This window comes from Netta rufina (assembly GCF_964035555.1).
Source record: "Netta rufina genome assembly, chromosome: 3".
Taxonomy (NCBI): Eukaryota; Metazoa; Chordata; class Aves; order Anseriformes; family Anatidae; genus Netta; species Netta rufina.
In genome coordinates this window covers 101,490,164-101,516,241 of record NC_140125.1, presented here as the reverse complement: position 1 = coordinate 101,516,241, position 26,078 = coordinate 101,490,164, and the positions used below count along the sequence as shown (strand labels likewise).

At 39.1% G+C, this 26,078-nt stretch overlaps 1 protein-coding gene across 1 annotated transcript in view; it reads right to left on the bottom strand.

Moving 5' to 3' along the window:
- Window positions 1–25,472, bottom strand: part of SNTG2 (syntrophin gamma 2) — a gene marked incomplete at both ends in the record, with an annotated part of 296,049 nt that extends 270,577 nt beyond the window's left edge. Inside the window, one exon of the mRNA XM_084284773.1 lies at window positions 25,401–25,472. Within this exon, the coding sequence (XP_084140899.1) occupies window positions 25,401–25,472 (72 nt within the window). The remainder of the gene's footprint in view (window positions 1–25,400) is intronic.
- Between the last annotated feature and the right edge of the window lie 606 nt (window positions 25,473–26,078).

The following is a 26,078-nucleotide window of genomic DNA, read 5'->3' as shown; positions in this document are numbered from 1 at the left end:
AAATGGGCTTAACTGGCTCTTCCTTAACCCTTTGGTGGCTTGTATTATGTTTATTCTTGAGACTCTTGTGTAAGGTCATGTTCCATCTATCCCTTCCCTGGAATCTTGCAGGGACAGTTTATTTCAGGAAAATGAGAGTATTTGTATCTTTCCCTCCTCTCAATACAACAATCCAGTTAAGAGGTAACTGTAAGATCTGTTACAGACATGATACACTAAGATAAGACAAACAGCCACAGTTTATCATATCACATCATAACTAAATATAAAGCCTAAGCCTGATGTTCCCTCACACAGATTCTGACTGGCCTTCAATTTCCCATGAAAAAGAAGAAAAAAGTTTTCATTGACATTAAAAATTGCATGTATAATCTTACTATTTTTTCTCATTATTATTATTGATGATTGCACTACAAATTTAGTGAATGACTGTTTAGGAAAAGGCATCATGACTACTGTCAGTGACATCGCATTTTCCAGATATTTAGTAACTCTGGTTTACATCAACAGATGTAGTCAAAAATACATTTTATGTTGAAATTCAATTCTTTTACACCATTTTGAACATTTTATTTGCTTTAAAATAACTGTAGTTTACAAGATGTTTAAAGTATGCATGCATTTCACCAACTTGAACTTTGGCCCCAGTTCCTCCAAGAAAAGCCTTTTCTGGAGACATCTGCAACTTGTGTGCTTGTTGCTTTTTTACTGTCTAAGCGTAACAAAAAGACATAGACAAAATAAGCTGTTCATGTGGTCACGAGCAGGACCTCCCCATGTTGGTGCAAATGAGCCTGCAACTCATGGAACCATGCTCTGATACCTAACGCAGCCACAGTCTACAGGACATTTCTTACCTAACAGGTGAAAAAGCTGCAGCACTACGTGACCAAGGTGAGAGAGAACAGTGAAGACATGATGATACATGAGGAGTCCTGCAAAGACTGGATGAAGCAGCTGCCACGGAAGTTTTCAATAGCACCAGCAACAGAGGAGTGTATCAGGCAGTAAAACAGAAGCTTGTTGCATATTGTGTTAAGGTAGATTTAATTTTGTTGAAATTAGGATTACATGTCTGAGACAGAAATGAATAAAGTGTCATAATTGTGTCTCAATAAATTTAAATAGAAAGTACGTGTACAGCTTATATAGATGCTGCTTTAACAGATTGTATCATTTTCATAAAAATCATGTTGTCTTAACCCACCCTCCAAGCACTATAGTTCCCAAATGATTATGTGAGTGTCAAACCATCCCTATTCCATGACATGAATAATAAAGTTAATCTACGGATATACATTTACTCAATTTAATCAAGTCAAATGTAGCTATATGCATTATGAAATGAAAATGGCTCCAGGGAAACAGTTTAAAAAAAATGCCCTGCTTCTTTCAGATAGTCTACAGCATATGCAATCACCCAGCAACTCATGAGGGAGAGCAAACAAACAGGAGAAAGATAAATCTTGCTTCAGTTTCCTGACTGCATTCTTAAGAAATTATTTTGACAAACCAACCTTTACTTTGTCTCCTCCGGTAGTTTTTACCTAATTGTGTTAGTAAGACTGGCAACTATGCTCCACATAATTGCACAACATAAGCACTGCGACCATCCCTTAAGATACTTCTAATTTTGTTAACTACTATGTTGTACATATATTAAGGAGTCTTACTCCTGAGACACTGAGTCAGCTTTAATTGTTTATGGAGGGTTTTAGCAATATACTTTGAAGCTAGACAGCAACTCTTTGATCTTTAAAACTTTAAATGAGAGACTCAAGCGTATATCCTCAAACCCACAGGTAATCTGAATTAAGACTCAAACTGAAGGACTGATTCACATTTCAAATGAATCAGGCATTTTAAGATGACACTGGCTAACTGATTAGTCTCCAAATATGCCATTTGTGAAGAGAAATAAATCCTAAGAAACATTTGTCCCAGAAAATATGTTTTTGTAACATTTGGATATAAAAACCTCGTGTACTGTAACATACTCAAATGGAAGCAATTTCAATTCTTACTGAAGTCAATAGACACTGAAAAGTACACAACTATTCACATGACTGAATTTTGGGTTTGCCCTTAGAACTTAACTCACAGATAAAAAAAGAGCAGTATTTCAAAACTGCACCAGTGCATTTCACATAAATGTAGAAAATTCCACTGTAGCTGATAGCTAAAATATAAGTTTTAGTGATCTTTTTCTTTATGTAATGGTTGCCTGATAATCTCTACATTATTTCCAAAAGGAAATAGATTCCTTCACCCTTTCCACTTCCACGGTTATGTCCCAGCTCCCTCCAACCCCAACCCAACACACATATGCATACACCTTTTTAAATGATTAAACCAGACAAATCTGAGTTTAAAAAATAGATGAAAAGGACACTTGTACAATAGTTCCTGATATTTTGGTAACATCACATGACTTCTTCGAAATGACAAGACTGTCGTAATAGAGAGGCTCGTGTATTTAAACACACACTTTGCAGGTTCAAAGAAGGCACCTGGATTTACAGAGACTATGATAAAGTCTGCAAATAACCCTAATAAGAAAGGTAAGCCTAGCTCAGTGTCTTAGCATGACTCAACTCTTGCACCTCAGGGATGCCAAGGTCCTCTTTAGTACAAGAAGGAGGCAAGCAACCAAGTTAGACTTTGCCAGGCACCTGCAAACTAAGCATCAGATATGCCCCAAAGAGCAAACAGGAATACTGAGGAATACAGGAATACTGAAGGTCTTTCCAAGAGGACGGGTGGACACACACACACTGAGCTGAGAACGCAGAGCTGCTAACCCCCTCCTGGAGTCAGGAACTCAAGAAAAGCCACCCTCCTCCATCAAGCAAGGAGACTGATTCTACAGCCTTATTCTGCTCAACAGAAATATTATAGAAGTGTCTATCTGATTTGAATCTTATTATAGACAGCAGGATCCTATAATGCAATAAATTAGTAAAAAGTTTAGAAGAAAAGAGAGGAGGGTCTACACAAACACCTAGCTCAGCATGTTTCCTCAGTATTTTAATCTCATTCACTGGATGAGTATCACAAAATTTCTCTCTCTTGCATTTTATATACCTGCACCTACTTAACCGTATTCCATGCCGTTTAATCTCTTTTACATGCAACATGTGGGACAGTAATCCTGAAATCCTTGATTTAGTGTCTTCACACAGCTACCAGTTGACACTTATTTGTGCTACAGATGCCTTACATGCTCAGCACTTGCTGTGGTCTTTAGCTTTAATCATACCATGACTGCAGAGCCATGCTAACACAGAGTATGCCCTACAAAAATGAGACATAATCCCTTTCTTATTTGTTACTTATTGCAAAAAGTGCTGAGGAGTAGCTTCAGGCTTTCCTCATCTGTAGCTAGTTTCCTAAATTCTTCTCTTATTTTAATATGAAAGTCTTATAAGCCTGACAAGAGGAAGACAGAAATATATCTTTGTTGAGCATTCAACCAAGCGTCATTGATCATAGGAGCTTATGAAAAGTTTGCATGCTTGGCACAAAATGAAGCATTATCAATCACAGGGAACAGTATTCATACTTAAGAATAACTGTTTTCACAATATAATTACCTTTAAAATGAGGACTACATAGTTTTTCCATACCAAGTAAAATAACTGATTATTTTATTATCCAGTGAATGCAACTTTCTGAATTCATCTGCACTGTCATTTCCAGTATCTCCACGCTGCTAGCTGACAGTCTGACACTGCAGTGCCTGAACACAGAATGGCCGTGGGTTAAGATTCAAGACTTGTGTATGGTGCTAGGGAACATATGGCAGCACAGTGCAAACATGGACACTCTGAATGACAAAACAGCTTAAAAAAGAAGTCTGAAAAGAGGATGAACTGCATTCACAGTTCATCTCAGTGGGATGCAATTAGCAATACAACATTATCACTGATGCTAACTAGGTTTCGGAATGAATTTCCTGCTGAAACCAGTAAGATTACATTGTGATGCTACCTTTGGGCTCCCACAAAAAACAAACACAAACCCCACCTTTCCCATATTCATTTGCCATCTCCCAACCTGTTTTATGACGAATTTGTGAATCTTCAATTCAAAGCATTATGTCTACAGAAACAACTTGAAATTATTAAAACAGATACACTGTATTATTCACAAATTTCATAGAGTAGAAATTCCATTATTTAAATGATATAAAACATAAACTTTGCTTTTCTCTGTGTTTTGGTCAAGCTTCCTCCAGGCTACAGGAGATTTGCAACCAGAAGCATTGCATCTGTGTGGAAACACAAAGTATTCCTCACTTGACTTCCTATCTCCAACCACTGTTGTAATTTTATCAGACCTTTACTGCATAGCACAGACACATTTCGAAGTAAATTCTGATGATAAAGTTGACAACTATTTTATAATGTCCTGTTATACATTTGAAAGTGAATCAGAAACAATTAATTTCATTTGTTCTTAATGACAGAACAAGAGGCAACACTTCAAGCTGCAGTACTATACCATTAGCATCCCTACCAGAGGAAAAAATTATAGTTACATCATTAAACAATCTGCCAAGTGAAGTTACAGACTCATTATCGCTTGAAACATGACACCTATCAGAGAAGCCAGAAGTAATAAATCTGTCTTGCCAAATTGGTAATGGGTTGTCCATACATTCCAGAAGAAACACATTCCAAAAGTGAAATGGTTTGATTAGATTACAGAAATTACTTGTTATTACAAATCTGAATTATTTCATTTAGTTAGTAATAATGTGCAGGAGAAATGCTATTGTAAACAGCCTCCTCAAAGATTACTAGACTGGCAATGTACTTAATAAAGCTTTTCATTATAAACCTTCCCTCCTTGTCGTACTGTTTTGAAATTCATAAATTCAGAGAATATAATATGATTGGGGGCAGAAAATGACATTAATTCAGTTGTATTTTTTGCATATATTTTCTATACATGTAAACAAAATCAATACTGCTTGCTTGCCATTTATCCCACTCTATACCTTATCTGAGGAAAAAAACACCAGCTGGTACAGGAATAAATGCAGCCTCAGGCAACTACTAAAGCAGTGGCAGCCAGCCAGCTGCCACAGTCAGCTCCTGCACAGAGGGAACCTGATGTCGGGGAGCTGCAGGAGGAAGGGGTGCACCCCAGGGGGAGACGAGCTGGCAGTGAGGGTCGTCTTGGAGACAGACCTCCGAACATCAGGCATGGGGACACGCCAATGCCAAGGCAGAAAGCCCAAACAACAACGCAGGAAGAGAGTTGGTGCCAAGCAGTGACGACATGGCTCATGCAGGGGCAGTGGGAGCAGGTCCAGGCTGAAATGGGGCTCCTGGGACACGGGCAGAGGAGGCCCCAGGGGAGGCTGGTCAGAGGCACCAGGTCCTGCTGGCGACTCAGGGCTCTGCCACTCAACTGCTGCCAAAATGCCTCTCTTCTGCTTCCAAAGGCACGAGAACTCTGCAAAATGTCACCCTATGACTGAGATTTTACAGTGTTTTATCTCAGCTTTGAAGTAAGCTCTGTTTATGACTTCCGAATTGTGAAAATTAAGCAGTTTCACCACAGCCAGGCTAACCTCTGTCAGCATGATGCAGCCAGCACAGCACAGAGCCATGTCGTGATTAAAATGAGTTCCTCTGCAGATTTGTGCCATGCTGGGACAAGGCTTCTTGCATGCCTTAGTGATTTATGTAAATGATACGGGAGTCTACAAGAACCCAAGTTAGAACTGTGAAGATATTAAATTTAGTGGTGTGCATATGATAATTTAAAGGGAAAGAAATTAGCAAGGGGTGTAACTGGCAAGGAGATTACTAAGGCAGCAACAAGCACTGCATTGCCTACTTCACAAGCACTGCCTTTGAGCAAATTTCCATGGTTTAGAAGGAGTATGAGGCGTGATATTTAACCCTAAAATTCATCAATCTTATTATAAGAGATCTCAAGCCTCACATTAAATGGCTTTCACAGACAAAACATCGAGATGCCTGCATCAAAGCTTCAATAACAGTCCCCTCACAAACAGAAAAGTGACTGGCAGGTTGGCGAACAATCAACCTCAGTCTCGCAGATCACCCACTTCAGTTTCAAGGACAGCTCAGTTTAAGAGAGAAAACATTTTGAAAAGACCATGAAAAGGAAATATGTCAAAAAAAATTACAAGATAAAATCTTTTGCACAGAAAACTGCTAGCTGTAAAGTAACAACCGAAGTTACAAAGATTGACAATTTTAGGAAGGTTCTTCTTCTTAGATATTAAAGTTAATTAAAATTGGCGAAGTTATGGAGTCATTTGTGACCTATCCTCAATGTAATATAATCTCATCTGAAAAGCATGAAATTACTCTGCCTATATCTATTACTTCAATTCTTGATAACTACTATAGTCACTCAATAATCCAATTACTATACATTGCGTTGCAGAAGTAGGTCCATGCAATAACCAAAATTAAAAAGATTTTTGACATAGTCTATAGAACATTAATGAAAAGGTAAAGCAAGCAAACAAATAAAACAACAAAATTTGCTTTGACTTCTCATAACATATATCTGAAAGAGTATGAGACTCTTGGAACTCAAAATTTTCAAAAGCAAGAGTCAAAGTGTATACTGAATCTAGAACGTGACACTAAAACCAGCTTTTAACACAGTTTGGAAGGCAATTTTGACACCAGTAAACAGGCACTCTTGGAAACTGGCTAGAAAGACTTCCGAGAATGCAGGACAATTATGTGCATTTGTGTAAAGCTCCATTTTCTGGCGCCTAACACAGAAGGACTTCATCTAATACTGAAGAGTATGAAGCTATTTAGAGACAAGCTTTACATGCAACATTATATATATCCCTAGTAAGGTAAAGGTTCCCAGAGGAAGGGACTATTAATAAAGACATCGGTGATCGCTGACCATGCTCAACCAGTTCAAAATCTATTCTCAGTGCAGCTTTAGTTGTTAATGTAAGCTGTGCAGTAACTGCAGATTTATTTTCTCAGATATCCATCCTGCATTACACACAGAAGAGATATGCTTTGCCTTTTACTGCTTGAAATAAATAATTCAGTTATATCTAGAAAACTAAGACAACCACAGTTTCAAAAGGAAAACCAAAAAAGTTTTGCTGAAAATAATGCCACACTTTTTTTTTTTTTTCCCCCTACTATTTCTTGTCTACATTTTAGTCCATCCATTTCTTTCCTTTTACATCTTGTATTAGTAGTTTTTCATCCATGGTCATGAACCAGGTTTCCTGGTTTTGTGTCCTGGTTTGAAACAAAAACAATAAAAAATTAAAAGAGTTTCCAAAAAGAGTTTCCAAATTCTGTTCAGCTGCTTCATGATTTGAGTACTTCCGTGAAAATTAAAATCCTGGACTGCACGACAGATTTACTCAGATACTATTTTAAAAGATCTGATAATAAGTAATTAAAAACTGTAATAACAAAACTGTAACGTTGGGTTTGAATTTGAAATGTAGTTTTGTCTATCCCCAACAATACATCCTTAATAAATTTTGTCTACTCTAATTGTTAATATGAAAACAAATATTCATTACTGAATGCTGGCATTTTCAAGGTTTTAATAAATGAATTGCTGCAGAAAAGCACCAAACAGTTCACATTATAGAAAAAGAAAATGAAAGCATAACATTAGCCTGCAAAATTACTTTCTTCTATACCACTGATATATACCAAAAAAAGTTAAATCTTTGTATTAAAAAATAAAATATTCTTAGTTACTTTTCAATACAAAAAAAAAAGCATCTGATGAGGCATTTCCAGAGTAACAGCCACTTTATTGTGCAGCTTTTTCATGTTTTGTCTGGGGATTAAGTTTCATTTTGTCCTATTTTATTTCCAGCAGTTCTGAAGGAGCAAGAGCCTTAATCACAGAATCACAGAGTGTCTGAGATTGGAAGGCACCTCTGAAGATCATCTAGTCAAAATCCCCTGCTGAGCAGGATCACCTAGAGCACACTGAGGAGAAGGGCATCCAGGTGGGTTTTGAGTATCTTCAGAGAAGGAGACTCTGCAATGTAACATGACTTTCTTTTTCACTAACACAATCAAACATTATTATACTATTAGCACAATATCTGTAACAAAAGTGCTAGATTTTAATTTTGTAATTCTATCCAAGTTGTATTACTTATATTTTACTTGTTAGAGGCACCACACAGACTGTTTGGATCACAGAATCAGTGAGGGCTGAAGGGATCTCCAGTGCAACCTCCTACTCAACGCAGGTCACCCAGGACTGGTAGGGTTTAGTAACCACCACCCCAAGAGTCCAGCCATCCAGTTTGTTTCTTACCCACACTGTTGTCCATCCATCCAGACCATAATGTGCCTGCATCCTTGATACAAGAATATTGCAGAAGACAATTTCAAAAGCCTTGCTAGAGTCCAGGTGAATGACATCTGTTACTCTCTCCCCTTGCCTGCAAATCCAGTTATTTTATCATAGAAGTCAATGAGGTTGGTCAGGCATGATTTAGCCTTGATAAATACACACTGACTGTTCACAATCACCTTCTTCATCTTCATGTTCATGACATTTCTTTCACATGTTCCAAGAGGACTCATCCATGATTTTGGCTGGGCACAAAGCAAGACTAAAAGCCTGTAGGCCCACTAGGCCTATTCTTAAGGTGGTTACAACAGCTGCATTTCTCTGCTCATCCAGGAGCTCTCTTGATGTTTGTGATCTTTCAAAGATGATAGCGAGTGGCCTTGCACAGTCATCAACCAGTGTTTTCAGTATGGTTTTTCAGGATGTAGCGTATCAGGTCCCAGGGAGTTGTACAGGATGATTTCTTGCAAGAAAACTCAGCCTTGCCCCTCACCCACTGCAGGTAGTTTTCCTCAAACTATCCTGAAAAGCACAGAGGTCTGGGATACCTGACAGATGAAAACTGAGACAAAGAAGGCATCAGGTGCCTCAGCTTTGTCCATGTCCGCTGTCACCTGCCCCAATCAGCAACAGTCCCCCATTTTCCTCGCTTAGCCTTTTATTACTAGTGCAGTGGTAGAAACTCATGTTACCCTCCACGTCCCTTGCAAGTCTGAACTCTAGCTGAGCTTCCGCTGTCCCAATACCATTCTCACACAACCATGCAACTTTTTACAAATTCCTCCTTTATCATCTTTGCTGTATTTTTGCACTGAAGCTTAGCCATGAGTTCTCTGTTGAGCCAAGCTCTTATCCAGCTAAGTCTACTTATCCTGAGTATTGCAATGGATATTACTGCTTATAGACCTGCTGGCTTTCCTGAATACCTTTACCTTTCAGTGTTGTAGCTGGGATTTCTAGGATATAAATTCCCTGGAAACTGAAGTGTGCTCACTTGATCAGGTAGTCTGTAACACACTCCTACCACAGGGTCATCCTCATTGGCCTCTCCTGATCCAAAAATTCTAATCCAGCCTGTTTTCCATCCCATGCAGAAGCTTCATACATCTAAGCTGCTCCTTCATACACAAGCTAACTCTTCCTTCTCCATCTTCCCCGACACATTAACTGACCCATCTGCCCCTCCTGAAGAGCTGGTATCCACCCTCTCCAGTGCTCCACTTGTGCAAACTGTTCCACCTCATGGTTGTTCTGTAACTATGCACACAGATCTTGTTCCAGCACCTTCATTTATAGCAATGGCAATAGTTTTAGTATTTGAGCGGAGATGCACAAATATAGCAGCATTGCTGCATTTTACCTATGGGAAAGAATTTTCTCCAGCAGTTCAGCAGGTAATTGCTGCAGTGGATCAGGAAACTACAAGGATTCCTTCGAATCTACTAAATAGATGAGTTAGGGGTGTAGTACAGAGGTTATTTATTTTATTTTTGAGCTGAGAATATTTTCTGGTTCCTATGTTACTCTAAATAGGAAAAAAAAAAAAAAAAAAAGAATTTCCCGATATACCTCACACAGATTCATAGTTATAATTAAGTAAATTTTCTATACTGTTTTTATCTTGCCTGTTGAAGGAACAAAACCTCCAGCCCCTCACTAGTCACTGGGGCCTTATATAAACAGGTTCTCACTTTTAAGATAATTGGAGAAAAAATATTCTAAGAGCAGTTTTGAAAAGTAGTAAACAGCATATTCAAAACCAAGCTTTGTATTTTCAAGAAATAAATACTTGAACATTTGAGCAAAAATTATCGATTAACTTCTAACTTAGAAAAGTTAATGTCACAGCCTTCTGATAAGAATTCTAGCACAATCCTTTCTGATCTGACAGTAGATTAGAGTTCATGTACCAAAGCAGGGGTTTATTTAAGAAAATGAGATCTGGCACAAGTAGTATCTCTGCCCTAACAATTACCATATGAATAAGCTCTTCCCTCAGTTAGATGGTTCCTTCACCCTTGGATGAACAGGGATCATAACAATCCTTTCTTACAGAATTTTGCAGCTCAGACAAATTTCGAGATTGTATTTAAGCTTATGTTTTATCATAAAGTGTAGCGAAACTAGCCAAAAAAATGAAGTAGCACAAAACAAGAGAAACTTCTCATTTCATTCTCTATTTCATACTCATACACAAAAGCAATATATAACACCAGCTCTGCATTTTGTGGGTAAGTCGTCTTTTGCAACCCTTTAAGTATCAGGCTGTCAGCAGCTAAAACACATACACAATGTGTGTCCACAAGATCCTTCACGCAAGTAAGACCAAGATTTAAACTTTCCAGTCTCCACTCTGGCTGGAGAGATTGGACCTATAGAATTGGACCTCATTAGCTACAGAATTCACCATTACAAAAGCAATCTCATATGGCAAAAAAGCCAAAGCAAAACAGTATCATTATCATTGTTTACTAGTATAAAGATACGTTAAGATCTTAAAGATAGGTGTCACAGCCAAATCTTTATTTATTTTACTCTGAAAATTGAGGCTTCCTTCATTCTCCTTCATAAAATAATTCCAGTAATAAAAAATCTTCAGAAAAGATGGGAGAGAATGAAGAACATTTCATAACCCCCAAAACTGAACTCTTCTACATATCCCCTTTATAGGAAAAGACTGCTGTTGGTAAAACAACGCAACTTTTGATGAGTCAACTTCATTTCCTTGTGTTTCTTCATTTTCTTCTTTTTAGAAACAATTATTAGAATTCAAACTTGCACTTCACCATGAAACTGCATGAGAACAGATTGCTCAGATGACTGTGCGTGTCTAAGGAGAGGGATTCCACAATTTAACTGGAGAAAGCCCTGGGCCACCACATCTAAGGGATCACGGGATTATGACCTCACAAGGTAGGTATTTCTGATACATTAAAGAGGCAGACTGTCCTAGCTCTGAAACTTAGATCTACCTTGGCAAAGTAGAAAAATGCAAAATATATGCACATACATGCACGTGGGTGACAGTGGCATTCTATATAGCATTCCATTCCTGAAAGGCTTCCCGATTCCTGAATCACAAATTCCCGTTTAGTTTGCTGAAGAAAAATTAAGCAGAATGATTCTCCCCCACAATTCATGATGTAAACTGAGCAGCAATTAATAACCCTGTTCCTCCCACATGCACCAAGCAAACACGTAGTTTGGATCTGTGGACTCGGTTGGTGTGTATGGTTCTGAATACTCTTTATGGGACATGCTATACAGAAACCACACAAGTAGTTCAATTATTGAACCTGGTATCACTGCTATAAAAAAAGAACAGCATTCACTTTGCAATCATATAAAGGCATTTTGCCCTCCAAAAGCTAGAAATACAGATGCTAAAGAACAACCTAACAGAGTCAGGGAGACAAAACCACATTCTAACACAAAGGAACAGCTACAAAAACCATTGGTACCCTTTTACCAGAAAAGAAATAGGATGATTAAGGAAAATCACAAGCTGAACATAAATCAATGATGTATTTTTATAGACAGATATAGACCAACTGAAGAAAGTGCAAAGAAAAGGCATGACTAAAGGAGTCAGGAGACAGATGCTGCTTATACTGTAAAATTAATAGTCTCAATTATTGTTCAGTTATTAATAGTCTTCAGATACACAAAAAGCTGCTGCAAAGAACAATATCCTACTTCAAAGACTAAACAAAATAAGAGAAAGCCTCAAATGCAGGGGAAAAACAAACGAACAAAAAAAAACCCCCACACATAAAAAGAGTTAAACCAAAGGAATGAAGAAATGCAGATTAATAATCTTAATCTGGCAGTGATCAATTTGGAGGTCCGGATGCCATGGAGCAGCGAGAGGGGGCTGCTCCAGCAGGAAAGTGGGAGCCCAGGGTGGCCATGCAGCAGGCAGGGGCAGAGGCCTTACCAACCAGAAGCACATCCCAGAGGGAACAAGCAAGAAAAGCAGTGTACAGCACTAGCCAAAGTGCAAGATCAAAACATACAAACAGGTGAGAAATGTTTACAAATAGACACAGGTAATTCACGAATCAGAGACATGCATGCCTATTCCCCTTAAGCTTGACCAAATCAGAAAGTTTTGCCAGTTCAGAAGAAAGTCTGCCTGTTCATAATGAAAAACAAACAAACAAAACCAACAGCTGTGCCATATTTTCACTTCCCTTCACTATCACTATAATCAGAGTAGTGACTGGCAGACTAAAAGTCAAGATATTAGTTAGACTCGGCAACCTGCAACAGGAATTAAGAATAACTGTGAATTCAGTCATTAGGGCACTGGGGGTGGCAGTCATCTTTATATATTCCTTTTTGCAGAGAGAAAAAGCCCTACCTTACTGATAGATTTTGGGTGCTATCTCCCGTGCAAAGATGCTCTGAACCAGATTTAAAGAGCCTGCACATTCCTTTCAAAACATTTTTTTAAAAGTCTAATCCCCACTCAATTTGTAATGTATTTCCTAACTTCTCCTGGTTAATTAATAACAGGAATAATTTCCCCTAGCAAAAAGAAGTTGTTTTTGCATGCCTCAGAGATAAGCCATGTCTACTGCCTGGAATATTCTTTAACAATCTGCTCTGCCACCTCAAGAAGCAGAAGCTCTGTGCTTTACAAAGCTCCTCAATTTGCGCAACTAATGGAATTCACAAACTGAGGAAATATTTTCTGTCATACATCTCAGCATGTTTAAGGATAATACTCAAAATCTGGCCTTCTCAAACATAAGAAAATTGGAAAGGAGTAGGAATAAGGAGTAAGAGAAAGCGCTGTCAACATTTATTCATTCAGCCTGATCTCTAATGCTATGTATGCTTGAAGCTTAAATATGCTGTATTAGAGCTTGCAGGTTCTAAGGAAAGTGGGAGTTTAGCAGGCAAAGGCGAGGAAGAGACAGGCACTCTCCTCATTTGTACACTAATGGGTAAAAAACGAGAGACAACAAAAAGGATATAATAAGAAGGCTGCCTCTTTTAATCAGATGGAATATGAACATAGAATGAAATTTACTGAGACTATGTCCAGACAGACTACTAATGAAGAGAAGTAGATCTGCAGAGCAATACTGTTCTTTGTCAAGCACCCAGCCTTTCTACCATCAGCATTTTGGGAAGGTTCTATTTTGGACTTGCATAGTCCCTTGGACCAAACCCTCATTAGTGGCTGCTATTAATCAGGTGCCTTCCTGAAATATCTTTCAGGATGAAAGAAGCTCTGCTAGGTACTAGCATGTTAGTTCACATCTGAAGTACATTTTCTGAAGTAAATCTCTCCTAGTCGTTCCCACTTACCGTGCTGCGGTTTGTGTGGCAGCATGGCCTTAGGGCACGTGAGCTCCCCTAACAGGTAGACAGTCCACAGGATAAGGCTATAGCTAATCTGAAATAAAACCTCAGACATTCATGTAGTTCAGTGCCTCTGCCTTACTCCACAAACCTAAACATATTCAGCACTACTTACCAATGCCTAACGTACCTTTGGTGCACTCCAAACCACTTTACAATGCAGACTGCAGGGCAGTAAATATGGGCAATAATGAGATTCACTTGAAAAGCATATCCCTAATCCAAGGTAAAATATGGATGCACGTTTCTTAGGATGAAATAAAGACTCTTTGGAAGGGAGTATTTTCCACTGCAGTTCTGTGCTTTGTTCTGCAAGCCACAGAGTGTATAAATATATGTTTGTTTTGAAAACAGTTTCCTTCTTCGCTCTTTACTCAGCTCAATGCTTGTTTACTTCCTTGAACAAAAGGGTCAGCAAGACAAAGAGACTTCTGAGCACATCAGGTTAACATCACTGACGAACAGGACAGCCACAGCGAGAAGGGCAAGTCCAAGTGGTAAAATCTATACTAGCAAATAAAGCAGCTGAGGGCCTAGAGCTACAAAACTTTGAAGTGTAGCTATACATCTAAATATCACTCATGGAAAGATTAGGAGACCATTATGTCTTGAAAAACCATGACAAGTTGTTAAGTTCCAGATAACTGAAACACTCATAAAAACTATCTGTAAGAGCTCATTAGTGAAAATACCTAATTTCACATAAGAACATGAAATTAGTTCCATGAGATATTTGATCTGTAAATATCAAGCAAGCTGGTAAGTGACTATTTAGACTGCAATTTACAATTAGCATATCTAATTTTTTATCCTGTGGAATAACGTTCAAGACAACAATTTTCCATGATATTAAAGAGAGGACTTCTCAGATTTCTTGCAGATCATATAAAGAGCACACAGACTCTGCTTAGATTGTTATTTTAAACAACTTCCAATTAAATATAAGATAGAACATTAGCTCTCAGTGAGCAGAACTCTTCCTCATGAAACATCATCACCACAAATAAAAGCAAAAATTATAGTCAGACAAGTAAGTTAGAGGGAAACTGTCCTTATCCCTAAATCATGTTCCCTCATCTTCCATTTTAGAGAATGTTTTCATTACTTAATTTAAATGGGAAAGATCCCTCCTCCTCAGGACAAGACTTTTACATTTATGTTGGCAATATTCTCTTGGACGGGAGCCAGTTTGCCAAAGTTTCACAGAAATTCTTGAAAAATAATGATGCTCTAGAAAACAGTCTACTTTTTACCACTTATAAATTCCAACCAAAAAAAATTTATAGAACTACATTATGTTCATCTCACACCTCAGTGCCATAAACCATGGCAGTATGCTGGTGGGTTTGTTTTACTTTTATTTATCTTTCTTCTGCTAGACATTCTGCACTAAGTCATAACTTTTGTAGAGCTGCATAGTCTGAAGCTAATTTTCAAAGAAAAAATATTTTTATAGTTCTCCCAGAGCAGACAGCACTAGCACTAATTGCTTAAAAAATATACGTGAAGCACTCTTTGCACTTTTTTGTGGCACTTGGCAGTGAATCACATGTTAGATTAATGGAAGGGAAATTTTATAAAATTTAAATGATGAAGTCTTCAATTTATGCTATAAATTGATGAAGCAAGTTGTTTTTGCGGAACAGAATTAGATTGACCCTGGACAGATTAAAATGACACTAGAATTATAAGAATTACAGAGTCAATTCAAGCAGGTTTACTACATTTAATTATATTCAGCTATGAAACCTACATCCAATAGACATTAAGTTAACCTTACTGACATTTCTGAAAGTCTGTCAAACTACTGAAAGCTGAAAAGAAGAAACACAGCTATCAGACTGAAGTATGGACTCTCCTTTTTACACACTGATACAAGTCACATGGAAAAAAAACACCAGGCAATCCCTGAGGTCTAGGTAACTCCTGGCTGCCTTCTCACTCCTTCTTTCACATCCACTCCCTTGAATAACTACCCTGGAGTCATTCCTCCAGTAATGATTCTGTTCTTTATATATATAATATATATTTATCCTCTCTCCATTTGTGTTTACTTCTTGTCAACCAATGTGACAGTTACACAGAACGTCTCTGAAAAGTAGATGTTAATGAGAAAGCCAGAAACTCCTCGTTTGAGATACAACACAATGATTATAAAGAGGAAAGGAGCAGAAATGAGTGAAATACAGAAATAGAGGGGTATATAAGCAGTTTGTTTGCCCTGCCCCTTGCCACCACTTCTGAATTAGTCACACAATAAACTTAAAAAAAGAAGAGGTGATAAAGTCGAGTCTGATTATTAATGATTGTGGATTTTGGTTTGATTTGGTTTTGACTTGGAGTCAGTACAAGATTACCCATTCTTTCCTACTTCCTGACATCTGAAAGAAATATTCTTGAGGGTATTAGTCACCGATGACTCCAACAGCTCCAAGTTTGCTCTTGGTAACAATCGTAACTCTGATTTTTGTTTTCTTTCTGTAAAGGTTGAATTACAGGTGGTAAAAGACAGGAGAAGGAAGCACTCTTCCAACCTACAATTTCTATTGTCTGACTGTCAAGATCGAGAGAAAGCTCTTCTGGGTTGTGTATGTAAAGCAGATCTAAATAATTTCATTTCACTAATCCACATCAGCAGACTTGTTGTGGTACCATTTTGACAATTCAAATTTCAGGCTCATTTCCCAGAACACCTCCCTTTTAAAATCAGTTTATCTAATGTAAACTTACCCTTTTTTAGTTTAAAGCTATTACCCCTTGTCCTATCACTACAGTCCTTGACAAAGAGTTCCTCCTTAGCTTTCCGGTAGGCCCCCTTTAGGTACTGGAAGGTCTAAGGGTAGCTCTTTATAAGGTATCTTTGGAGCCCCTCTTTTCTTGGCCAAATAACCCCATCTCTCTCAGTTTTTCTTTGTAAGAGAGGTGCTCCAGTCCTTGATGAGCCTCATGGCCTTCCTCTGGACTAGCTCCAACAGGTCCATGTCCTTCTTGTGCTGGGGGCCCCAAAGCTGAATGTAGTACTCTAAGTGGGGTCCCACAAGGCTGAAAGTTGAGGTTGGAGTCCCTCTACCTGCTGGCCACATTTCTTTTGATGCAGCCCAGGATATAGGCAGCTTTCTCTGCTGTAAGCACGAATTGCCAGCTCGTGCCGCATTTTTCATCCACTGGTACCTCAAAGTCCTGCTGTAGGGGGCTGCTCTCAAGCTAGTGTCCCAGCCCAGATGCAGACCTTGCACTTGGCCTTGTTTAACTTCATGAGGTTTGCACAGGCCCACTTTGCAAGCCTGTCCAGGTCTCTCCGGATGGCTACCCTTCCTTCTGTTGTGTCAACTGCGTCCCTCAACTTAGTGTCATCATCCCCAAACTTACTGAGGGTGCGCTCAATCCCACTGTCTATATCATTAATAAAGATATTAAACAGATTCTCAGGAGGACCCACTCAAAGAAGATTGCTTTCTTTTTTGAATCAGTATTTTTTCGGAAAAGATCACTTTCCTTTTGAAATTCCATTGAGACCACCACATCCCACATTTCCAGTTCTGACTGCTGAAACTGAGTTGTGATAGTGCCATGTTTTTGTCAATGCCACATTTAACAAAAGATAATATAAATATGTGCACATATAGACAAAGCTATTAAACTGCGGGAAGTCTAACTTCAATTAAGAAATTAATTTTTGAAAAGGGAAGGTACACTAGGTAAATTTAAGCTTCATCTTCTGAAACTTCTGAAGTAAAAAGGGTAATACATACCTAATTTCAGTCAATTGGGAGCAGAGATGTAAAACTGCAAACAGTGAATAAATTGATCCATATTCAATTTCTGTCACCCTTCCACTGGTGATGCCACAACGCAATAAATTAGTAATTCAACTTTAAACTGGTGTCATTTAGTAATTTTGGCTACAGTAGAATTCAGTAATTTCTAATGTAAAAATAAGCCTGGAGTTTGTATTAAGCGTGTATCTATTACCTATAGACTGAACACTGAGAAGTTCTTCATTTAGTGCATGATAACCGTGGAGGACATAATTTCTATAGACAGTAAAAACTCCTTGCCTTACAAATTGTAAACGGAAGTATTTGTAGCAGCAGTTCTGTGAAGTTCATCAGGAAGAAGTATCATATAACTTTCCTGTATATAATAAAGTTCTTGTCAGAAAAGTGTATTTTTTTTTAATGTTTTGAATATATTACAAGTATAGATGCATACAGGCATGCATATTTTTTCCAGTAGAATCAAAGATTCCTTTAATGATCACAAAATCCGGAACAGACTTGGAGATTTTAGTACTGTAAAGTAACTCTTCAAAGCACACTTAAAAGTCTAATCCTTTTATGCAATGTCACTTTTCTCTTACTTAAAAAAGACTATTCTGTTTAGCACATCCAGCATATACACCATATGACGCACCAGATGCCTTAGTAATTAATCCATCTTTTAAATGAAAAGTACAATAAATACTTGTATAAAACAGTGTGTTGATGCAACTGATAAATACGCTGACAATTCAAGACTAGAAAAAGAAAGGATTTTATAAAAAGCGATAGCTACATCACAAAAGAAGAATGGCAGACTCATCTGGCAACATACCTTGTGCTTCAACTATACTCTAAAAATTAGAATATTGTGGATTGCTGTACATCCTTATATTGCCATTCACTTGGGGCTCACGGAGGGTAGCAGAATGATGACTAATGTTATGTTTACTAAAACACTGCCTAAGACAGAAGGATATCATAAAAAAAAAAAATAAAGGAAACGACAAAGCACATAAAACTAGATTCTAATTCCTGCTTGGAAGAGAGTAGAATATTTTATTGGTACAAAAGAAACTTGCATTTTATTAATACAACCAGACTTGTAAATAAGTCCTTAAGCCTTTCTAAAAAATTGACTTAATACTGTTAAATGGGATTTGCATGGAAAGATATGTGCCCATAAATTTTCTTGCAGTATCTAGCTCTTAGCTGCAGCCAGTGGAAAAAACAAACAAACAAACAAATAAATAATCTCTTTCTTTGCCTGTTGAATAAACAGCTTTTGCTGGAGAGGAAGATGGCAATACATGCTTGCAATGAAAAGTTTTCAAATGTGAATGCATCCTCCTTATATTCAATATGAGAACAATTTAGATGCTTTACTCCAATAAACTGAATAGTCTTACATACATTTAGAAGCTAAAGACAGTTTCCATAGAGGAAATAAAATAAATACTAATTGCTGTCTCCCATGTTATTTAAGACAGCTTTTAATGTGCTTGCTTGTTCTTCTGTTTAACATTTTATGTTACATATTAACTATTATATAAATTATATTACAAATTGACATTTTCAGTGACGACAAAAATATCACTCCTGATTTACGTGAGCAGCAGAAGCAAGTATGTTTATGCACTTCAGTTTGATGAATTAGTGTTCTCCACAGAGGTCCATGTCCATTACTGGATGGGACAGGATAATGCGTGACTTATTCAAGCCCCCCAAAAACGTATCTAATTGAGATATGGAAGAAACCATTAAAGCTGAAAAACATTCTCCATATAATCTTCAGAAAAGTTTCTGCATGTATTCAAGACATATAAATTACTCAAAAACAATTCACTCAATCAGAATTTTAATACAAACAAACAAATTAACCCAACACCTTAACTATAACTTCTTTAGCTTCTCCACTGGTAAAGTAGGAATAATAATGCCCACCCCCTTGGCAGCATAATTGGCAACTCGCAGTGGTGTATTACTGTTTCTAATTTTTTCCAATTTACAGGCAGATATTAGTAACTGATAGTACAAATCTGAACAATATAACTGAAGAAGCTCTTGTCCACCAGAGCACACAGTGTAGCCTACATAACCATTTCTCTACAGGCTTCTACTTCTAGTTCATCACAACAATGAGCTTCTCCGAGCCCCATTTGAACCCTGTCCACTTGTTGTTAGTCCTCCAGCAAAACTGGGCATAAAAAGGGAATCCCCATCAAAAGGTGCAACAACTAGAATTCCCTTTTATGGCAGGGAGCAATGATTGTGAAATGACAATAAAGATTTGATACTAACAGGCTTTGGTTTCATCCCTCTTTGGATAAGATTGCTTCTGTGGTCCTCACCACATTAATTAACCCTACAGCTCCATCACAAAAATGGGGAAGTAAGCACTGCTTTAAACCTTCAAGGTGCTATGAAATTGGGCTACTCAAAGTCTGGGAAACGCAGCTACAGCATGGCTAAGAACTGCCTGTGAAGAAAGCTATCCTGGCTTCACTTTCCCCAGCAGATTGTGTTACACAGAGTGTGTCTAGTCACAGGATGAGTTTCTCCTCAGATTTTATTCATCTGTTGACTTGGACATCTTATACAAACTGTGCTAAGACAAAAATCCCAAAGCAACAAACAGTTGTGCAAGTTCAGGATGGCAGAGGAAAGCATTGTAAGGCTAATGGCTTTAAAGTGGCATATGTGGTGCGACCACGCACCACACCTCTTCAAACACAATACAGAACAACTGAGGTTCTGCATTGATTTTCCTACCCAGATCGTCTCTGAATACTACAAACGTATTTTGTGCCTACTACAATCTGAACTTCACAAGGAGATAATAAATGAGATAATATTGATTAGGCTGTGCTAAAGGGTTCCAGCTTTCAAGGTTATATCCTTTAGAGAGTTTGTTAATCTCATTACAGAAATCTGCCTGCTGACAAACATAAATAAGGAGTGGCAGAAGGATTCCTGCATGACAGATCTCACTGGAGTCACTCTGTTCTTCAGACAGAAAGTTCAGACAGACGGGTACAGAGGAGTTCAAAACATGAGAATCAGCCTGCCCTTTTTAAAAGAAAACAGACCAAAAAAAAAAAATTTAGATCACCTCTGGATTAAATGAGTGAAGCTGATAAATGGTGTCTGGAATGTAGCACCATCTTGGGCCTCTGTTGGCTTTAACTGTCAGCTTCGTCGGTAATATGAAGGATGAGCAAATCGTTCCAAGTATTTTACTTTAACATGCAGGAAGTTTTTTTATAGTAAATGAATCTTAACTTCAGATGAAAGTCAACATCAGTATTTTTTTTTTTTCCAAAAGCAAGGAAAAAAAATCAGCCACAAAGGCTAGAAGCACCAGCATCATCAGAGGCGAGATCACCCTGAACACTTCCTTTTACTTAAGGCTCATTAGAGCACCTCCAGAACACTGCATCCAGTTTTCTCTCCCCCAGGACCAGAAACATATTGAGAAACTGGACCAGTGGCAATGGATGCCCACCAAGGGAGCCAGAGCAGAGCTGGAGCCCTGTGAGAGGCTGGGCTTGTCAAACCTGGAGAAGAGATGGCTTCAGGGGTCCTAGCAGCAGCCCCCCAGTTCACCATGGGAATGGCTGAGCAGTGGAGCAGGTTGCCCAGGGAGGTTTGACAGTCCCCATCCTTGGAGATTTTCAAGATGCAATGTGAAAAGCCTCAAGCAGCTAAGTCATAGCTCAACACTGTCGCTGCTTACCACAGGTTAGACTCACTGACCACCCAAGGTCCCTTCCAACTCAAGTCAGTCTGATTTTTGCATGCTGTCTCTATTACCACAGTGTCACGGACAAGCAGTATTAGCTGTCCACGTTGTAGGAACACGGTCATGCACTATTCCTTCTGCTGAGCTCTGCTACCACTTCTATTCTCAGCAGTCTTTGCGCGCCCAAGCGCAAGTCATTCTATTTATATTCATCTCATAAAATGTTTAAAACATCAGGAAAAAAAATGCTTACAATATGAAACACAGATCTGAGGTGTAAAGAGAATACCAACGCTGTTCTTTGTCTGAGATCAGACATTGTTTTTCAGAGCAGCAGGTGGGCGCAAGGCTTATTTCCATTAAGTTGTTAAAACCAGAAGCTCGAATCTTATTTTTATAGGTTTGATAACTGTTTTCATGGAGATACATACAGATAGAAGCAGGAGTCAGATTTTGTTTTTGAGAGGAGGGTTGAAGAGTAAAGAAACATGAAAACTTGCACTGTCTGATGTTTAGTAAAAGCTTGGTAAATTTTTAATAGGATCTTGAAACTATTATTTTCCAGATTTTTAGTGGGGGAAAAAAATGAAAAAATAATAATAAAAAACCACATTCTTCCCAAATTGGTGTGAAATCAACAAGAGTTGCACTGATAAGTAATCATTTGGATTCATACAATGGAACACCAGGACACCCCCTCCATATCATAAAGCTCTACTATCTGTCTTCTTGTGCTTTCCATCCCCACATTAGGAGTCAAATTAGCTCAATTGCTAACAGAAAAATCTGAGATCAGCCTTTGCTCAGCAATAAATTATAACCAAAAATGACTGTGCAGTAGCAAAAGCTTCAATTAGTAAGTATATCCTATTGATTCATTTTGTGGTGTAGACAGACCATGGAAATAAACTTGAAATCCATGCTAAGTGCTGGTGTAACTTTTAATAATAAAACAAAAGAAAGTTGAAGCAAGCAGTGTTTCTTACGGTCACATATGGTATGGCTGAATGTGGTCCAAGCCTACCAAAATACTGATGTGGAACATCAGTGGTGGCCATCTATTTTAGGAAAATGGCAAGCTTGAATGTTGATGATCCTGAAAAGGTGACTAGGGAAAAGGCAAGCTGCAGCGATGTTTGTGGTAACATGACACCTAGTGTTCACCTTCGGGAAGTTTCTGTGCTGGTGGGTGCCAAACAAAAACAAACATACACACACAAAAGTAAATAAATATTTGTATTTGCGCCTCTATCCAAGTATCTGAATTACACAGATATAGTGAAAAAAAAAGAGGGGAAAAGAAACAGAAAATCTGCATGTGTTGCACTTTGTCCTCTTATCAAGATCCCAATTTGGGTAACTCCTGATAAGAACACCATCCAAAAAAGTTCCCAATCCCTTTTTTCCTTTGGGTTTCTGCTGAATTAATAAATAAATAAATTAACAAACAGATAAATAAAAAAATAAATAAATAAAAAGTCTGCTGACAACTTCCATACAGAGTCACAAGAAAAGCTATTAGAAAATAGTCTACTAGTTGATGACATGTAATTTAAACAATAGAATTTTAAGAGAATATTCCCTATTCCAAAAAACTACTGACAAGATATTCCTACATAACAATGAGCTATATACTTTTATTTCTTCATTCTGAAAAACTAGCATATCAGTAGTATGAATGACTGTAAGGCTATCTTTCTCTTTCATGCTTCTAGTAATACAATGAAAGCCACAATATTTAACACATTAAGAACAATGAGACTGAAAAAATTCACATAAAACTGTGGCAGATACATGCTGACATAGTGGGTAACAATCCCTAAAGGATTTGACCTCTTGGTATTTTCTGAGGGGCAAAGAGGGGAAGAATTATACTAGAAATCCAAATAAAAAGCTCACTATAGATGAAGGAAACACACAGCTTTCTGAAATCGGCTCAATACGAGCATGTGTCTGATCCAGAATGACGAGTATCGAAATGTTAGAGACAAAGTCTAACTGAAACTTCAGTTCTACAGAACAGAGCATCAGCAATTAAACTTTAAGAAGTTAATAGACCCATAGCAAAAATAAAAGCCTTAACAGAGCCCTTAGTGTTAAAAGGCTCACATAAAACACATAAAATAAATGGGGATTATGTTTCAAATAATGCTATCTTCAATTTAGAAGTAAGCTGAGCTACTTTCCAAGGACTAGTGTTAACTGTCATCCTTCTGAAGAAGAAAAAAAAAAATAAAATAAGGGTACCCTTAAAAATTAAGACTGCCTAGCTACTACAATCCCAATGAATTGGACTCAGCATGCAATATTTAATAGTTAAATGGTAACTGGTGTTGTCATATCTTATTTCTGAGAAAACTTGCACAAACAATCCATTCACTGATACTAATATGTGTGAGATTTTTATTTTAGCAAGGTAAACAGACTCAGATTCCAGTAGTGTTAAAGCCACTCAATTAATCAAGCACCTATCACACTATTAATCATAAAAGAAGGCCTTATTTTTTAAGATATTAAGAGTATACTTCTCTGCACAAGTACGTTACATCTCTGGGAAGCTATGCAGTTATGAACTCATATAAATAAGAATCTGAATATCTGCCATAAGATGTCCCTGTTGAACTTAAGGTCTATAAGACTTTTTTTTTTTTTTTTTTTTTTTTTAAATACTATGTATATAGGCATTCTTTCAATCATATTTTAAATACTCTGGAAAGTGAGGCAAAGTTGTTCTGCATTTATTTGAAACAGCTTGCCAAAGATTTTGATTCATGTTCCTATTTCTCATTGAGGGTCCAGGTAAACTATATGCCCACGAGCCTTTAGTTCTTACCACACTTGCCCAAGGGGCCAGCTCACCTTCATTTGGGAACTAGCTTTGCTCCAGGCAGTATCACAGGCATAAGTCCCACAAGTATCAGAAGGAACAGCATGTCCTATTGGCCTTAGATGTATGCATTTAACACCACTACAAGAATACCAGTCATAAATTTCACCTAATGATAGTGATTATTCCTCACCTTTAACGCTGAAATATTCTGAACTGCCATACAACCTACTCAGCTGTTAACATTTTAGGTAATTGCTGCACAAATTATTTTTACAGTTCAGGAACAGGTCTTGCAGATCAAGAGCTGTGCAACAGCTTTGCAACACAGAGGATCCTACAGCATAATAATTTGATTATTTTCTTTTTAATTAAAAAAAATTCTAGACCCCCAAAAAGAAATGCTTGCATCTCTTCCTACACTGCCAAAAGAGGAATGCAAACGTATACAGTGCAAAAGTGGGCTAGGACACGATGAAATTTATTTCCACAGATCTGCAGACAGTTGTACTTGCTTGTGATTCCAGGTATCTACAAAACCTGTATCTTTGCTTCTCCACCTGTGTCTTCCAAATACCTACCCTCTGTCCTAAGCTTACAGAGACTCAAAGAAGTTACGAAATTACTGCGAAGGAGAACACGGCTGAAAGCAGGTGACTCCTAAATAATGCGGTAGGTAAAACACTAGGAAGATAACAGTTTTTCTTCATAAATCACAAGGCTGTGGTCACTGAAATAGCTTGAAGGACAGGGCAAAAAAATGAATCAGCTGTTTATTTTAGCACCGGTAAACTATTTTATAACGGATGCAACTTTTTAGACAGTGGCTGAAAAACACTGCAATTACACTCCCACAGAACAACCCTGCAATGCCAAGACGAGCGCCGTACTAAACCACGAAGCCCGTCATTATTTTAAAAGGTACGGAGGGCACACTAGATGACGTTAATTTAATAAATCAAGGACAGCTGAGAACCACCATCAGAGGGCATCGTTTATAAATGATTTCTCAAAGGCGCTGCCACCAAAGTCGCGAGTATTTCCAAACTCCCCCCCCCCCCCCCCCCCCATCACCGCACCGAGCCCCCCGGCCCGAGGCAGCTTCCCCCACCGCCACCTCCCTCCCCTCGGGGCCCCCAAAACTTCCCGGGGGGCTGCAGGAGGGTGCTGCCCGCAGTCCCCAGTGAGAGGGGCAGCCTTGCAGCGGCCGGGCTGCCTTCTCGCCCCGCTCCCCACCCCGCTGCCCCCCGCTCTCCCCCGCTCTCCCCGCAGGCAGGCGCCTCCCTCCGGGCAGCGCGGCGGGAGTTGGTGCCGGGACAAGGCGGCGGGGAGCTCGGCTACTTGCCCAGGTGGGGACGAGGAGGCTGCCGGGGCGCTCAAGCGGTGCTGGAGGCGGCTGCTTCCCCGCCACGCTCATCTCCTCCCATGCAGCTGGCTTGGCTCCTCTCAGGCGGGCGGCTCGGCGGGACGCGGCGCCTGCAGGCACCGAGAGGCGAGCGGCGTGTCCCGGCTCCGCACCGCGGCCCCGGCACGGTGGGCGGGGAGCGGGGGGCTCGCCGGAGGCTGCGAGCCGGGAGGGGAGAGAGGAAGGCGGCGGAGGAGCGCTGCCTATTTAACTTCGCTCTTCTCCGGGGGGAAGGCGCCGCCGCTCGGGCTCCCCTCCCCTCTGCGGCCGCATCCCGACAGACGGGGCTCTGGGTGCAGCCGGGAGGGCGGCTCTGCTCCTCCCCGGCACGGCACCGGCGCGATGGGCAGCTCCTGCCCGGGGAGCTTGTGCCCGGGGAAGGGCTTAACCTCCTTAGTATCTTTATTGATGACTGGGATGAGGGAATTGAGTACACCCTCAGTAAGTTTGCAGACGACACCAAGTTGGGGGGAAGTGTTTATCTGCCCGAGGGTAGGAAGGTCCTGCAGAGGGACCTGGACAGGATGGGTCGATGGGCAGAGGGCAATGGGATGAGGTTCAGCGTGGCTAAGTGCTGGGTCCTGCACATTGGTCACAACAACCCCATGCAGCGCTACT